Below are 16,695 nucleotides of genomic sequence, written 5' to 3'. Positions count from 1 at the left end.
AAAATAATTAAAAGGCCCCCTCCCCCGCGATGATGTCGGCTCGTGGGCAGAGGGCGAAGTGTGTTCCCAGCCACGCCCGCTGATTTTCCTGTCTTCCCCCCCCCCCCCCCCCCCCCCGCCCGTAGGTTGGCCTGACTACCTGCCCAAAATTGCTCACTCGGCCTCGATTGGCTGGCACTGCACATGGGGCGTCGGCCTTTCCTGCAGCCGATAAAGGGGGAAACCAGTCAATGTCACGTATTTGGATTTCCAGAAGGCATTCGGTAAGGTGCCACATAAAAGGCTTGCACGGGATAAGAGCTCACGGGGGGGGGGGGGGGGGGGGGGGGTAATATTTCAGCACGGTTAGAGGATAGAGGATCTGGCTAACTAACCAAAAGTCGGGACGAGCGGGTCATTTTCCGGTTGGCAAACTTGCGGGCTGCCGCAGGGATCAGTGCTGGGCCCCCAGCTATTTACAATCTCGGTCAACGACTTGGATGAAGGGGCCGAGTGTCACGTTTGCCAAGTTTGCTGACGGGTGCAAAGGTGAGTGGCAAACGCAAGTTGTGAGGAGCACACACGGATATCTGCAAAGGAATATTGACGGGCTGAGGTGAGCGGGCAGAAATTTGGCAAGAGGGAGTAAAATGTGGGGAAGTGCGAGGTGATCCACTTTGGTAGGGAAAAATAAAAAGGCAAATGATTGTTTTTTTGAACGATAAGGGAGTGAAGGGTTATGGGGAGTGGAGCTGAGGCCAAGATCAGATGTGATCTTATTGAACGGCAGAGCAGGTTCAAGGGCCGAATGGCTGACTCCTACTTCGAACCAACCACTCCCTTCGACCAAATAATGATTCATTCACATCATGAAATAAAAATAACCACCTCCGCAATATTAAAGTAGTGATCTCTTTCGTCAGTTAAAGGCTCAAGCTATCTTAGCTCAACTTAGAAGCCCCATGGGGGAATAATATATCTCATTCGGAGGGGCGAGAGGGTCCGAGCGTCACGGCCTCGAGATGCCAATGCAAACTAGCCAGGGTTCTGATCATTCCCGAGGGGTCGACATGCCTGAAAGATGGGCCCACACCCCAGTGAGAGTCAGTGTGTGTGTGGGACCCGTACCCCAGTGAGAGTCAGTGTGTGTGGGACCCGTACCCCAGTGAGAGTCAGTGTGTGTGGGACTGTACCCCAGTGAGAGTCAGTGTGTGTGGGACTGTACCCCAGTGAGAGTCAGTGTGTGTGGGACTGTACCCCAGTGAGAGTCAGTGTGTGTGGGACTGTACCCCAGTGAGAGTCAGTGTGTGTGGGACTGTACCCCAGTGAGAGTCAGTGTGTGTGGGACCCGTACCCCAGTGAGAGTCAGTGTGTGTGGGACTGTACCCCAGTGAGAGTCAGTGTGTGTGGGACTGTACCCCAGTGAGAGTCAGTGTGTGTGGGACTGTACCCCAGTGAGAGTCAGTGTGTGTGGGACTGTACCCCAGTGAGAGTCAGTGTGTGTGGGACTGTACCCCAGTGAGAGTCAGTGTGTGTGGGACTGTACCCCAGTGAGAGTCAGTGTGTGTGGGACTGTACCCCAGTGAGAGTCAGTGTGTGTGGGACCCGTACCCCAGTGAGTCAGTGTGTGTGGGACTGTACCCCAGTGAGAGTCAGTGTGTGTGGGACCCGTACCCCAGTGAGAGTCAGTGTGTGTGGGACTGTACCCCAGTGAGAGTCAGTGTGTGTGGGACCCGTACCCCAGTGAGAGTCAGTGTGTGTGGGACTGTACCCCAGTGAGAGTCAGTGTGTGTGGGACCCGTACCCCAGTGAGAGTCAGTGTGTGTGGGACCCATACCCCCTCACCTCGATAGCTCGCGACGCACCCACCCCACCCCACCCCCAGATACGTCAACCAGTCCCGGCCCGCTCTCCCGATCTCAAGGGCCCCCTATAAAAACACAAAATCTGCCTTCTGCCATGTCCTTCAAAGCGAGAATCGGCCCAAATGCCCAGCAAAAGCAGGACCCCGCCAGCCCACAGTCCCAACAATGTCCACCTCATCCATCACAACACCTGAAACGTGTTGCGACCCTCCTCGGGGGGAGGGGGAGGAACGGCTGGTTTTCGGGCTCCCGATGGTCGACCTCTCCTGCTCTTCGGTTGTGCCCCCTGTGACATTCCGATTGCTCCGTCTCGCAGAGCAAAACCCTCGATGGGCACTTAGTGTCGAACGCTCAGTGCGAGTGGCAGAGGGGAGAAAAGGGACTGCGTGGGGGAGAGAGGGAGAGAGAGAGAGAGAGAGAGAGCGCGAGCCAGAGCGAGAGAGAGCCCGAGAGCCCGAGAGCGAGAGCGAGAGCGAGAGAGAGAGCGCGAGCCAGAGCGAGAGAGAGCCAGAGAGAGAGAGAGAGAGAGAGAGAGAGAGAGAGAGAGAGCGAGAGAGAGAGAGAGCGAGAGAGAGAGAGCGAGAGCGAGAGAGAGAGCGAGAGAGAGAGCGAGAGCGAGAGCGAGAGCGAGAGAGAGCGAGAGAGAGCGAGAGAGCGAGCCAGAGCGAGAGAGACAGCAAGAGACAGCGAGAGAGAGACAGAGAGGGAGAGAGAGAGAGCGAGAGAGACAGCGAGAGAGAGACAGAGAGAGCGAGAGAGAGCCAGAGCGAGCCAGAGAAAGAGAGAGAGCCAGAGAGAGCGCGAGCCAGAGCGAGAACCAGAGAGACAAGAGAGCGAGAGAGAGAGCCAGAGAGAGACAGAGAGAGCCAGAGAGAGAGAGAGAGCCAGAGAGAGCCAGAGAGAGAGAGAGAGCCAGCGAGCGAGAGAGAGGGAGACACAGAATGGCAGAGAGAGCGATGCACACAGAGAGAGGGAGCGAAAGATTGGCAGAGAGAGGGAGCGAGAGATTGGCAGAGAGAGGGAGCGAGAGATTGGCAGAGAGAGGGAGTGCGAGACTGGCAGAGAGAGGGAGCGATGCACAGAGAGAGGGGGAGCGAGAGACTGGCAGAGGGAGCGATGCACAGAGAGAGAGAGGGAGCGAGAGACTGGCAGAGGGAGCGATGCACAGAGAGAGAGAGGGAGCGAGAGACTGGCAGAGGGAGCGATGCACAGAGAGAGAGAGGGAGCGCGAGACTGGCAGAGGGAGCGATGCACACACAGAGAGAGGGAGCGAGAGACTGGCAGAGGGAGCGATGCACACACACAGCCCGTGCGCGCGTGGCCAGACAGAACCACCACCTTCAAATTACCACCACCACCCCCCCCCCCCCACCTCACCACTTTCAACAACTTCCCCGTTTCACCGGGCGACTAACTTTGTGCTGCAGGAGTTGGGCTGCTCCTGGCAGCCGACGGGCAGGGAGAGGGCGGGCGGGGCGCCCTTGGGCAGGCTGTACATGTAGACGGCGCCGATGACCAGGCCGGCCCCCAGCGCGAAGTGCAGGTCCACGTGGAAGTCCAGCAGGTACACAGAGGCCACGGTGGAGAGGACGATGGAGAAGGAGGCGGCGAAGCCCTTCAGGATGTTGTCGGCATACTTGACCACCACGGCCACCAGCAGGCCTCCGAAGGCCTGGTTGGCCACCACGCACCAGACCATGGGCGTGTAGGCGTGGAAGAAGCCCCGCTCGGCCACGGCTGTGCCATCCTTCGACCACATGGCGGCCAGCCCCAGCAGCGTGCCAAACATCCCCAGCTGCACATTCCGCAGCCAGACCGAGGTGGAGCTGCCCTTCAGGATGCGCTCGAAGTAGACTCCGGCAAAGCCGGAGGAGTTGCAGGAGACCACCACCGCCAGCAGGCCCACCCAGTAGTTCTGGCCGGGGGCCCTGTCCGCCAGCGACCCAGCGCCCGCCTCCTGGGTCACCTGCACGATGGCGATGCCCACAAACAGCACCAGCAGCGACGCCCACTGCAGCCGACTCAGACTCTTCTTCAGCATCAGCACAGAGAACACGGCCGTGGTCAGGATCTTGAACTGGTACGTGACCTGTCGGGGCAGCAAGAAACACAAGGCGTGAAAGGCCAGCACAGGGGCAGGAGTCGGCCATTCGGCCCCTCGAGCCTGCTCCGCCATTTAATACGACCATGGCTGATCCCATCATGGACTCAGCTCCGCTTCCCTGCCCGCTCCCCTTATCGGTTAAGAAACTGTCTGTCTCTGTCTTGAATTTATTCAAAGGCCAGTTCGTTAGATAAATTCAAAAGGGGAGTTAGATGTGGCCCTTACGGCTAAAGGGATCAAGGGGCACGGAGAGAAAGCAGGAATGGGGTACTGAGGGAATGATCAGCCGTGATCATATTGAATGGTGGTGCAGGCTCGAGGGGCCGAATGGCCTACTCCTGCACCTATTTTCTATGTCTATCTCTGTCTTAAATATATATTCAATGTCCCGGCTTCCACAGCTCTCTGAGGCAGCGAATTCCACAGATTTACAACCCTCCGAGAGAAGAAATTCCTCCTCATCTCAGTTTTAAATGGGCGGCCCCTTATTCTAAGACCAAGCCCCCTAGTTCTAGTCTCCCCCATCAGTGGAAACATCCTCTCTGCATCCACCTTGTCGAGCCCCCTCATAATCTTATACGTTTTGATAAGATCACCTCTCATTCTTCTGAGTTCCAATGAGTAGAGGCCCAACCTCCTCAATCTTTCCTCATAAGTCAACCCCCTCATCCCTGGAATCAACCGAGTGAACCTTCTCTGAACAGCCTCCAAAGCAAGTATATCCTTTCGTAAATACGGAAGCCAGAACTGCACGCAGTACTCCAGGTGTGGCCTCACCAGTACCCTGTATAACTGGAGCAAGACTTCCCTGCTTTTATACTCCATCCCCTTTGCAATAAAGGTCAAGATACCATTGGCCTTCCTGATCACTTGCTGTACCTGCATACTATCCTTTTGTGTTTCATGCACAAGTAACCCCCAGGTCCCGCTGTACTGCGGCACTTTGCAATATTTGCAATATGGAAGTCAAAGTTGCACATAAGAAATCAGAGCAGGAGTCAGCCATTCGGCCCCTCGAGCCTGCTCCGCCATCTAATACGATCTTGGCTGATCATATTTCCACCTGCGTAACATGCACGTTACGCACGATGATTATTCTGGTATAATTACTTCTTCATTCAGGAGGGAGAAGTGTAATATAGAGCTACATCTCGTGGACTACTGAGGTAATGCAGCCATTGCTGTAAATACAACAAACATAAGAAATAGGAGCAGGAGTTGGCCATACAGTCCCCTCGAGCCTGCTCCGGCATTTAGTACGATCATGGCTGATCCGATCATGGACTCGGGTCCATTGTCAGAGGCAGTCCCTCGGAATCGAGGAAGACTTGCTTCCACTCTTAATAGGAGTTCTGAGGTGGCTGAACAGTCCAATATGAGAACCACAGATCCTTGAGGTACCCCACTGGTTACTGATTGCCAACCCGAGAATGACCCATTTATCCCGACTCTCTGTTTTCTGTTTGTTAGCCAATCCTCTATCCATGCTAATATATTACCCCCGACCCCGTGAACTTTGATATGTAACCTTCAGGGCTGCTGACCGAGGGCCGTGCTGCTCTTTGTCAGTCGGCGCGGACATGATGGGCCGAAATGGCCTCCTTCTGCCCCTGTAAATTTCTATGTTTGTACAATGACCCTGGACAATGCTGAACAAAGAGGATGGAGTATAAAAGCAGGGAAGTCTTGCTCCAGTTATACAGGGTATTGGTGAGGCCACACCTGGAGTACTGCGTGCAGTTTTGGCTTCCGTATTTACGAAAGGATATACTTGCTTTGGAGGCAGTTCAGAGAAGGTTCACTCGGTTGATTCCAGGGATGAGGGGGTTGACTTATGAGGAAAGGTTGAGGAGGTTGGGCCTCTACTCATTGGAGTGCAGAAGAATGAGAGGTGATCTTATCGAAACGTATCAGATTATGAGGGGGTTTGACAAGGTGGATGCAGAGAGGATGTTTCCACTGATGGGGGAGACTAGAACTAGGGGGCATGGTCTTAGAATAAGGGGCCGCCCATTTAAAACTGAGATGAGGAGGAATTTCTTCTCTCTGAGGGTTGTAAATCTGTGGAATTCGCTGCCTCAGAGAGCTGTGGAAGCCGGGACATTGAATATATTTAAGACCGAGATAGACAGTTTCTTAACCGATAAGGGGGCGGGCAGGGAAGTGGAGCTGAGTCCATGATCGGATCAGCCATGGTCGTATTAAATGGCGGAGCGGGCTCGAGGGGCCGAATGGCCGACTCCTGCTCCTATTTCTTATTTTCTTCTGTGTCCACGCCAGCCGACAAAGAGCAGCCCTGAAGGCTACATACAAACCTATGAACAATGACAGAAAGGCAAAGAGCACCCAGTCCGCCCCACATAACTGTGACACCCCTTACACTGAAACATTCTAACACTCCACCCCAACTGGAGCCACGTGATCTCCTGGGAGAGGCAAAAACCAGATTAAAAACCCACGGCAATTTAGGGAGAAAAATAATCTGGGAAAATTCCTCTCCGACCCATCCAGGCGATCGACACTAGACCAGGAGATCCCCCTGGCCGTATTCGATTCCCTGCAGTACTTACCGTTATACCTGCGCCGTCCAACAAAAGGTCATCCAGTCTAATCCCAATGACCAGCTCTGGGTCCGTAACCCTGCAGGTTGCTGCACTGTAAGTGCCCATCCAACCATCTCTTAAAAAGTGCTGAGGGTTTCTGCATCCACCACTCTCCCAGATCCCCACAACCCTCTGCGTAAAGAAGCCCCCCCTCAAATCCCCTCGAAACCTTCCACCAACCACCTGAAAACTATGTCCCCTTGCAATAGCCCCCTCCACCAATGGAAATAGGCCCTTGCTATCCACTGTGTCCAGGCCCCTCAATATTTTGCACACCTCGATGAGGTCTCCTCTCAACCTCCTCTGTTCCAATGAGAACAAACCCAGCCTATCCAATCTGTCCTCATAACTAAGATTCTCCATTCCAGGCAGCGTCCTAGTAGATCTCCTCTGCACCCTCTCTAGTCCAATCACATCCTTCGTATAATTGTGGTGACAGAGACCCTCCCCGGGAGAGGGGCATATCCTCCCCACCAACTTCCTCCCACCCTTCTTCAACTCGGTCATAAGCGTCCCCATTTTCCCTTTATCTTACCCTGTATGTCCCTTAACATCCAGGGCCCCCCCCCCCCCCAACCCCGAGATTAGTTAGTCCCGCCGTTTTTCTTTAAGGGAACATATTTGCTCTGAACCCTCCGGATCTCCTCCTTGAATGCCTCCCCCTGCTCGGACACTGATTTAACGTCAAGTAGCCGTTTCCAGTCCGCTGTGGCTAAATCACCTCTCGGCCTGGCAAAATTGGCTTTTCCCCAAATTGAGAACGTTTAATCCTGGTCTCTCCATGTCCTTTTTCATCATAACCTGAATCGGACTGAATTATGATCACTAGCACCTAAAGGCTCCCCCCCACTGATACCCCCTTCCACCTGCCCAGCTGCTAAACCCCTTAATAGAAACATAGAAAATAGGAGCAGGAGTCGGCTATTCGGCCCCTCAAGCCTGCACCATTCAATATGATCATGGCTGATTCTTTCCCAACACCATATTCCCGCTTTCTCCCCATACCCCTTGATGCCTTTTGTTTCGAGAAATCTGTCTATCTCCCTCTTAAATATATTCAGTGACTTGGCCCCCACAGCCTTCTGTGGTAGAGAATTCCACAGGTTCACCTCCCTCGGAGTGAAAACATTTCTCCTCATCTCGCTCCTAAATTTCCTACCCCGTATCCTGAGACTGTGTGAGCCCTTGTTCTAGACTTCCCAGCCCCGGGGGAAACATCCTCCCCGCATCCAGTCTGTCCAACCCCGTCGGAATTTTATACCTTTCAATGAGATCCCCTCTCATTCTTCTAAACTCCGGTGAATACAGGCCCAGTCGACCCAATCTCTCCTCGTACGGCAGTCCTGCCATCCCAGGAATCAGTCTGGTGAACCTTCGCTGCACTCCCTCTATGGCCAGTATATCCTTCCTTAGGTAAGGAGACCAAAACTGTGCACACAATACTCCAGGTGTGGTCTCACCAGGGCCCTGTATAACTGCAGTAAGACCTCCTTGCTCCTGTACTCAAACCCTCTCGCAATGAAGGCCAACATACCATTGGCCTTCCTCACTGCTTGCTGCACCTGCGTGTCTGCTTTCAATGACTGGTGTACAAGGACACCCAGGTCCCTCTGTACGTCGACACTTCCTCACTCACTATGGTTATTTCATCAAATAGTTCACACACCTCCTCCCCGACTGCAATAACTGTGTCGCCTCGATGTGATGTCCCACGTCTCGTGAGCTGTATATGCTTCACCTTCTTAAGCTCCCTATTCTCCAACTCACTGGGAGATTTGCCGTGGGGCTGTGGGGGGAAAAGAGGCAGATTGACCAGATAAAGGAGGGATATACTTGCATTGGAGGCAGTTCAGAGAAGGTTCACTCGGTCGATTCCTGAGATGAAGGGGTTGTCTTATGAGGAAAGGTTGAGTAGGTCGGGCCCTGTACCCATTGGAGTTTAGAAGAATGAGAGGCGATCTTATTGAAACGTATCAGATTCTGAGGGGGCTGGACAGGGTGGATGCAGAGAGGATGTTGCCCCCTCGTGGGGGGGAATCTAGAACTAGGGGGCACATAGTCTCAGAATAAGGGGGTCGCCCATTTAGGACGGAGATGAGGAGGAATTTCTTCCGGTGAATCTGTGGAATTCTCTGCCCCAGAGAGCTGTGGGGGCTGGGTCATTGAATATATTTAAGGTGGAGATGGACGGATTTTTGAGCGATAAGGGAGTGAAGGGGCGGGCGGGGAAGTGGAGCTGAGCCCAAGATCAGATCAGCCGCGGTCTTATTGAATGGCGGAGCGGGTTCGAGGGGCCGAATGGCCGACTCCTGCTCCTGTGTCTGATGTTCCTTCTGTAATAAAATGTCGATCGCACACACCGTACCTGGAATGTAGCAGCCGGGAGGTTAGAGATTGCCACGAACTGGAGATTATTCTGCAGTGTGTAGATGAGGGCAGGAACGGCCATCTTAAACGTGTCCATACGCTGGATGATGAGGCTGTCGTACAGATAGATAGCCAGGTCCTTTACGTTGCCTGCACAGGAAGGAGAGAGAGAGAGAGAGAGAGAGAGAGAGAGAGAGAGAGAGAGAGAGAGACCTTAAAGTAAAAGTACATTGAACACACCGACTTGGAAAGAATGCACTGGTCCCCAGCGCTCCGTGCCGGGGTTTATGCTCCAAACCAGGCCCCTCCCACCCCTCTCCATCTCACCCCATCACCATCTCCTTCCATTCCTTCCTTCCCCCCCCCCCCGTGTGTTTATCCAGCTTACCCCTTAAATGCTTCTGTGCCATTATATAAATGGAGAAAGATTGCAAAGTGCCGCAGTACAGCGGGACCTGGGGGTACTTGTGCATGAAACACAAAAGGATAGTATGCAGGTACAGCAAGTGATCAGGAAGGGCCAATGGTATCTTGGCCTTTATTGCAAAGGGGGATGGAGTATAAAAGCAGGGAAGTCTTGCTCCAGTTATACAGGGTATTGGTGAGGCCACACCTGGAGTACTGCGTGCAGTTCTGGTCGCCGTATTTAAGGAGGGATAGACTTGCTTTGGAGGCAGTTCAGAGAAGGTTCACTCGGTTGATTCCGGGGATGAAGGGGTTGACTTATGAGGAAAGGTTGAGCAGGTTGGGCCTGTATCCATTGGAGTTTAGGAGAATGAGAGGTGATCTTATTGAAACGTATCAGATTCTGAGGGGGCTGGGCAGGGTGGATGCAGAGAGGATGTTTCCCCCTCGTGGGGGAATCTAGAACTAGGGGGCACATAGTCTCAGAATAAGGGGTCGCCCATTTAGGACGGAGATGGAGGAGTAATTTCTTCTGGTGAATCTGTGGAATTCTCTGCCCCAGAGAGCTGTGGGGGCTGGGTCATTGAATATATTTAAGGTGGAGATGGACAGATTTTTGAGCGATAAGGGAGTGAAGGGGCGGGCGGGGAAGTGGAGCTGAGCCCAAGATCAGATCAGCCGCGATCTTATTAAACTGTGGAGCGGGCTCGAGGGGCCGAATGGCCGACTCCTGCTCCTTAAATGCATCGATACGATTGGCCTCGAGCCCTCCCTGTGGCAGCGAGTTCCACATTCTCACCCCTCTCTGGGTAAAGAGGCTTCTCCTGAATTCCCCATTGGGTTTATCAGTGACTGTCTGATATTGGTGGCCCCCGAGTTCTGGTCTCCCCCACAAGTGGGAACATCTTCTCTACGTCTACCCCATCGAACCCCCTTCATAATCTTACACCCCTCCATCAGCTCACCCCCCAGCCTTCGCTTTTCCAGAGAAACAGAAATTAAATCGCTCCGCGTGAACGTAGCGAGGAAAGTCACAATGCGGGTGTCACATGTTTGGATCAGCGAGGCACGGCCATCTTGTGGGGGAAGGCAACCAAGTCCGTTCCTTCTGGCTTCCCTCACCTTCGGTGATTTACACAAGGCCGTTCGCCCGCGGAGGGGCAATTGCTCTCTGACTGACCTCCAGACCGGCCCTGGGATAAAAGTTGGCCTCCATTTGCAAGGAGCTCGGAACAAGGGGGGGGGGGGGGAATACGGCAATTACGCTCTAAGTGACCGCAGGCCGCGCGCGACGCAGGTAAGCGCGCCTTCGGCTGACCGCAGCGGACCTGAAAGTGGGTGGGGTGGGGGGGGAATGCCACCTTAGCAGCAGAATGATACGCCGGGCGCGTCACGCGTCACACCGCTCTCACGGGGAGCAATGCCAAAGGAGGTCGGCGCGCATTAAAGGGGCGGAAAAGGGGTTAAAACAATACATATAAAATCGGGGCGACGACTTACCTCTTTTCTGCCCCAGCAGCAGAAGCAGGCAGGTGCAGAGTTTGACGAGCTCCACCATGACAACGGCGGACGTGGAGAAGAACTTGTTTCCCGGCGTCGTGCGGACATAGCGGATGCAGAGGATGACCGAGGCGTTCTGGAGCACCAGGACTATTAGGCTGGCGTACTTCACCTTTTCGTTCACTGCAAACGGGCGAAAAAACAGAGCGACCCCGCGTTAGGAGAGCGCCAGCAACCAGCCTCCAGCTCCCCGGTTCCCCAGTGTCGGCCGCGCCTCAGCGGGCAGTCCCCCCGCCTCGGAGTCACGAGGTTCTGGGTTCAAGTCCCACTCCAGGGACTCGAGCACAGAAATCTAGGCCGACGCTCCCACTGCGGTGCTGTACCTGCCCTGGGAGTGTTTGATGGGACAGTGTAGAGGGAGCTTTACTCTGTATCTAACCCCCTGTACCTGCCCTGGGAGTGTTTGATGGGACAGTGTAGAGGGAGCTTTACTCTGTATCGAACCCCCTGTACCTGCCCTGGGAGTGTTTGATGGGACAGTGTAGAGGGAGCTTTACTCTGTATCGAACCCCCTGTACCTGCCCTGGGAGTGTTTGATGGGACAGTGTAGACGGAGCTTTACTCTGTATCGAACCCCCTGTACCTGCCCTGGGAGTGTTTGATGGGACAGTGTAGAGGGAGCTTTACTCTGTATCTAACCCCCTGTACCTGCCCTGGGAGTGTTTGATGGGACAGTGTAGAGGGAGCTTTACTCTGTATCTAACCCCGTGCTGTACCTGCCCTGGGAGTGTGTGATGGGACAGTGTAGAGGGAGCTTTACTCTGTATCTAACCCCCTGTACCTGCCTTGGGAGTGTTTGATGGGGACAGTGTAGAGGGAGCTTACTCTGTATCTAACCCCCTGTACCTGCCCTGGGAGTGTTTGATGGGACAGTGTAGAGGGAGTTTTATCTAACCCCGTGCTGTACCTGCCCTGGGAGTGTTCTCCATTACCTTTGCATTGTGAAACATTGGTGTTAATACAGGAATGTCAGATTGCTGGTTCTATTGGTTCCCTTGCAGGATTAGAATGCTGATTATGTTAATGCCATACATTAATGCCGTTTACCGGAGCTGCACCTTAATGTAATTACACCATCTTGAATACCTAGAGTTTGGCCGGAGGAAACTTGAGTTTGCAGATCTCGGATGTCGAGATCCCCGCGCTCCTCCAATTCTGCCCTGTCGCGCATCCCCCGATTCCCATCGCTCCACCATCGGCGGCTGTGCCTTCAGCTGCTTGGGCCTCAAGCTCTGGAACTCCCTCCCTCAACCTCTCTCCCTCCTTCACAACATTCCTTATAAGCTACCTCTTTGATCAAGTTATTTTGCAACCGGTCCCCAAGATCTCCTCATGTGGCTTGGCGATCGAGGTCCGTCTGATTGACACTGCCGTGAAATGTCCTTGGGGTAGGGGAGGGGTTTGTTAAGCCGAAAGGTTCTGTAGACGGTCAGGCCAGAGCGAGACGAGAGCCAGAACCTGTCCGATCGCCGGGGACAGGGAGCAAAGCCGGAGAAAGGGGAAGAGAGAGATAGAGAGGCGCAGAGAAAGAGGCGCAGAGAGAGAGGCGCAGAGAGAGAGAGAGAGGCGCAGAGAGAGAGAGAGAGAGAGAGAGAGAGAGGCGCAGAGAGAGAGAGAGAGAGAGGCAGAGAGAGAGAGAGGCAGAGAGAGAGAGAGGCAGAGAGAGAGAGAGAGGCGCAGAGAGAGAGAGAGAGGCGCAGAGAGAGAGAGAGAGAGGCGCAGAGAGAGAGAGAGAGAGGCGCAGAGAGAGAGAGAGGCGCAGAGAGAGAGAGACAGGCGCAGAGAGAGAGACAGGCGCAGAGAGAGAGACAGAGGCGCAGAGAGAGAGAGGCGCAGAGAGAGAGAGGCGCAGAGAGAGAGAGAGGCGCAGAGAGAGAGAGAGGCGCAGAGAGAGAGAGGCGCAAAGAGAGAGAGGCGCGCAGAGAGAGAGAGAGGCGCAGAGAGAGAGAGAGAGAGAGGCGCAGAGAGAGAGAGAGGCACAGAGAGAGAGAGAGAGAGAGAGAGAGAGAGAGGCGCAGAGAGAGAGAGAGGCGCAGAGAGAGAGAGGCGCAGAGAGAGAGAGAGGCGCAGAGAGAGAGAGAGGCGCAGAGAGAGAGAGAGGTGCAGAGAGAGAGAGGCGCAGAGAGAGAGAGGCGCAGAGAGAGAGAGGCGCAGAGAGAGAGAGGCGCAGTCTGCCATGTGGAACCTTATTGAAAGCCTTGCTGATCCATCCCCCTTGCAAAAACAACAATCTGTATTTATATAGCACCTTTAATGTAGTGAAACAGGATATTATGAGATTAAAAAACCCCGACAACATTCCATTTGCCTTCCGAATTACTTGCTGCAGCTGTAATTCGGTAAATTTTGGCGTTTCATGTATGAGCACACCCAGGTCCCTCTGTATTCTTCCTACCAAAGTGGATAACCTCACATTTTCCCACATTATACTCCAAATGTTTGCCCACTCGCTTAACCTGTCCATATCCCAGATTTTTTGCGTCCTCCTCATAACTTGCTTTCCCACCGACCGTTAGCAGTAGCGGGACATTTGGAAAAGCAAAATTCGGTCAGGCAGAGTCAGCATGGATTTATGAAGGGGAAGACATGTTTGACAAATTTGCTGGAGTTCTTCGAGGATGTAACGAACAGGGTGGATAAAGGGGAACCAGTGGATGTGATGTATTTGGATTTCCAGAAGGCATTCGATAAGGTGCCACATAAAAGGTTACTGCACAAGATAAAAGTTCACGGGGTTGGGGGTAATATATTAGCATGGATAGAGGATTGGCTAACTAACAGAGAGTCGGGATAAATGGTTCATTCTCTGGTCAGTAACTAGTGGGGTGCCGCAGGGATCAGTGCTGGGGCCCCAACTATTTACAATCTATATTAACGACTTGGAAGAAGGGACCGAGTGTAACGTAGACAAGTTTGCTGACGATACAAAGATGGGAGGAAAAGCAATGTGTGAGGAGGACACACAGAATCTGCAAAAGGGCACAGACAGGCTGAGTGAGTGGGCAAAAATTTGGCAGATGGAGTATAATGTTGGAAAGTGTGAGGTCATGCACTTTGGCAGAAAAACAATCAAAGAGCAAGTTATTATTTAAATGGAGAAAGATTGCAAAGTGCCGCAGTACAGCGGGACCTGGGGGTTACTTGTGCATGAAACACAAAAGGTTAGTATGCAGGTACAGCAAGTGATCAGGAAGGCCAATGGTATCTTGGCCTTTATTGCAAAGGGGATGGAGTATAAAAGCAGGGAAGTCTTGCTCCAGTTATACAGGGTATTGGTGAGGCCACACCTGGAGTACTGCGTGCAGTTCTGGTCTCCGTATTTAAAGAGGGATATACTTGCATTGGAGGCAGTTCAGAGAAGGTTCACTCGGTTGATTCCGGGGGACGAGGGGGTTAACTTATGAGGAAAGGTTGAGTAGGTTTGGCCTGTACTCATTGGAATTCAGAAGAATGAGAGGTGATCTTATCGAAACGTATCAGATTATGAGGGGGCTCGACAAGGTGGATGCAGAGAGGATGTTCCCACTGATGGGGGAGACTAGAACTAGGGGGCATGGTCTTAGAATAAGGGGCCGCTCATTTAAAACTGAGATGAGGAGGAATTTCTTCTCTCAGAGGGTTGTAAATCTGTGGAATTCACTGCCTCAGAGAGCTGTGGAAGCCGGGACATTGAATATATTTAAGACAGAGATAGACAGTTTCTTAACCGATCAGGGGGCGGGCAGGGAAGTGGAGCTGAGTCCATGATCGGATCAGCCATGGTCGTATTAAATGGCGGAGCAGGTTCGAGAGGCCGTATGTCCTACTCCTGCTCCGATTTCTTATCTTATTCCCACATTACAACAGTGACTACACTCCAAAAGTATTTCATTGGCCGTAACGAGCTTCGAGACGTCTGTTGGTCATGAAAGGTGCTATATTCTGTCTCTCCCCTCAGGTACTGTTCCCCCTCATCTCCTTCGAATCTATCGTCATCACTGCTCTCGTCAAAAATAACCAACCCTTGACCCCCACTTTGCTGGCTAGCTGCTGCCCCATCTTCCAACCCATTCGGCCCCTCGAGCCTGCTCCTCCATTCAATAAGATCACCGCTGATCTCTCTCTCTCTCTCTCTCTCTCTCTCTCGCCCTCGCTCTTCCCGCCCCCTCCAAAAACAAAAATAATCCTGGGATCCTGCATCACCCACACCCCCACACAAACCCCGCCGGAAAGACAAGAAACCCAACCCTTGCTTCTGGGATCTTGCTGTGCATCTCTCCCTCCCCCACCTCCAGAAAAAAACAACAGCAATCCTAGGATCTTACACTGCCTCTCTCTCTCTCTCTCCCTCCCTCCCTCCCTCGGGGAGACTAGAACTAGGGGGGGGGCACAGCCTCAAAATACGGGGGGGGGGAAGCCAATTTAAAAGCGAGTTGAGAAGGAATTTCTTCTCCCAGAGGGTTGTGAATCTGTGGAATTCTCTGCCCAAGGAAGCAGTTGAGGCTAGCTCATTGAATGTGTTCAAGTCACAGATAGATAGATTTTTAAGCAATAAGGGAATTAAGGGTTACGGGGAGCGGGCGGGTAAGTGGAGCCGAGTCCACGGCCAGATCAGCCATGATCTTGTTGAATGGCGGAGCAGGCTCGAGGGGCTAGATAGCCTCCTCCTGTTCCTAATTCTTATGTTCTTATGGATGTTTCCCACTGATGGGGGAGACTAGAACTAGGGGGCATGGTCTTAGAATAAGGGGCCGCCCATTTAAAACTGAGATGAGGAGGAATTTCTTCTCTCCGAGGGTTGTAAATCTGTGGAACTCGCTGCCTCAGAGAGCTGTGGGAGCCGGGACATTGAATATATTTAAGACAGAGATAGACAGTTTCTTAACCGATAAGGGGGCGGGCAGGGAAGTGGAGCTGAGTCCATGATCGGATCAGCCATGGTCGTATTAAATGGCGGAGCAGGCTCGAGGGGCCGAATGGCCGACTCCTGCTCCTAATTCTTATGTTCTCCCCCCCCACCCCCCAAAAAAAAAACAGTACTGGGATCTTGCAGTGCATCTATATACCCTCTCCCTACCCCCACCCCCAAGCCAAAAAAAACCCCTTGCCTCTGGGATCTTGCTGTTCCCCCCCACCCCCACCATTACCAGCAATGGGGCAAGTTGGCCAAAAAAAGTGCATCTTTTGCCGTAAAGTGGATTGCCCTGGGTCGGTGGGGATTGTCGTAAAGTGCGGCCCTCACCCGACAGGCTCCGGGACTCGGGCTCCCCGCCGCCTGCAGTCCTCTCCTTCTCCGCCGCCACCGCCGCCGCCATCCTGCCGCTTTCCACGTCCTCCTCCTCCTCCTCCGGCGCTCCCTCTCTCTCTCTCTCTCTCTCCTTCCTTCTCTCTCTCTCTCTCTCTCTGCCTAGCCTCGTCAACCGCCCACCTGTGGCCACTGCGCCTGCGCGCGCTCCCGACACAGCGCCGCCCGCAGGCCGGGCGGACCTCAAGCCGCCACTCACTGCGCGTGCGCCGCGTCGCTTCCCCTCCCAACGCAGCGCCGCCTGCGGCCCGGAGGGCGGGCGGGGGGTGGAGGAGCATCAGTCCTGCCTGAGTACGCATGCGCGGCTCAGGTCCGACTCCCGAAAGTGGCGCCACCCGCAGTCCAGGAGGAGCGACAATCCCCCCCCGCGGCACTACGCATGCGCCGCTCAGCTTTCACTCCAGCCACAGCGCCGCCCGCAGGCCGCGCGCAGCAGCAATCCCCGCCGCGATAACGCATGCGCTGAGCAGCTTTTTTTTTTCCTTAACTCCACACACAGCGCCACCGCAAGACCGGGAGGAGCAAACG

The 16,695-nt window shown here is 53.8% G+C and overlaps 1 protein-coding gene across 1 annotated transcript; it reads right to left on the bottom strand.

The window, feature by feature from the left end:
- Positions 1 to 3,225: 3,225 nt before the first annotated feature.
- Positions 3,226 to 16,230, bottom strand: slc35a2 (solute carrier family 35 member 2). Its single transcript, XM_070871557.1, has 4 exons — positions 16,105 to 16,230; positions 10,824 to 11,006; positions 8,917 to 9,068; positions 3,226 to 3,933 (listed from the first exon to the last, which is right to left on the bottom strand). Exons 1-4 carry the CDS (start codon positions 16,175 to 16,177, stop codon positions 3,244 to 3,246), a joined length of 1,098 nt encoding a protein of 365 aa, XP_070727658.1. The 5' UTR covers positions 16,178 to 16,230; the 3' UTR covers positions 3,226 to 3,243.
- Positions 16,231 to 16,695: the final 465 nt, after the last annotated feature.

Source organism: Pristiophorus japonicus, unplaced genomic scaffold (assembly GCF_044704955.1).
Source record: "Pristiophorus japonicus isolate sPriJap1 unplaced genomic scaffold, sPriJap1.hap1 HAP1_SCAFFOLD_2609, whole genome shotgun sequence".
Classification (NCBI taxonomy): domain Eukaryota; kingdom Metazoa; phylum Chordata; class Chondrichthyes; family Pristiophoridae; genus Pristiophorus; species Pristiophorus japonicus.
Note: the sequence above shows the minus strand (reverse complement) of the source record. Positions and strands in the feature narration are given on the sequence as shown.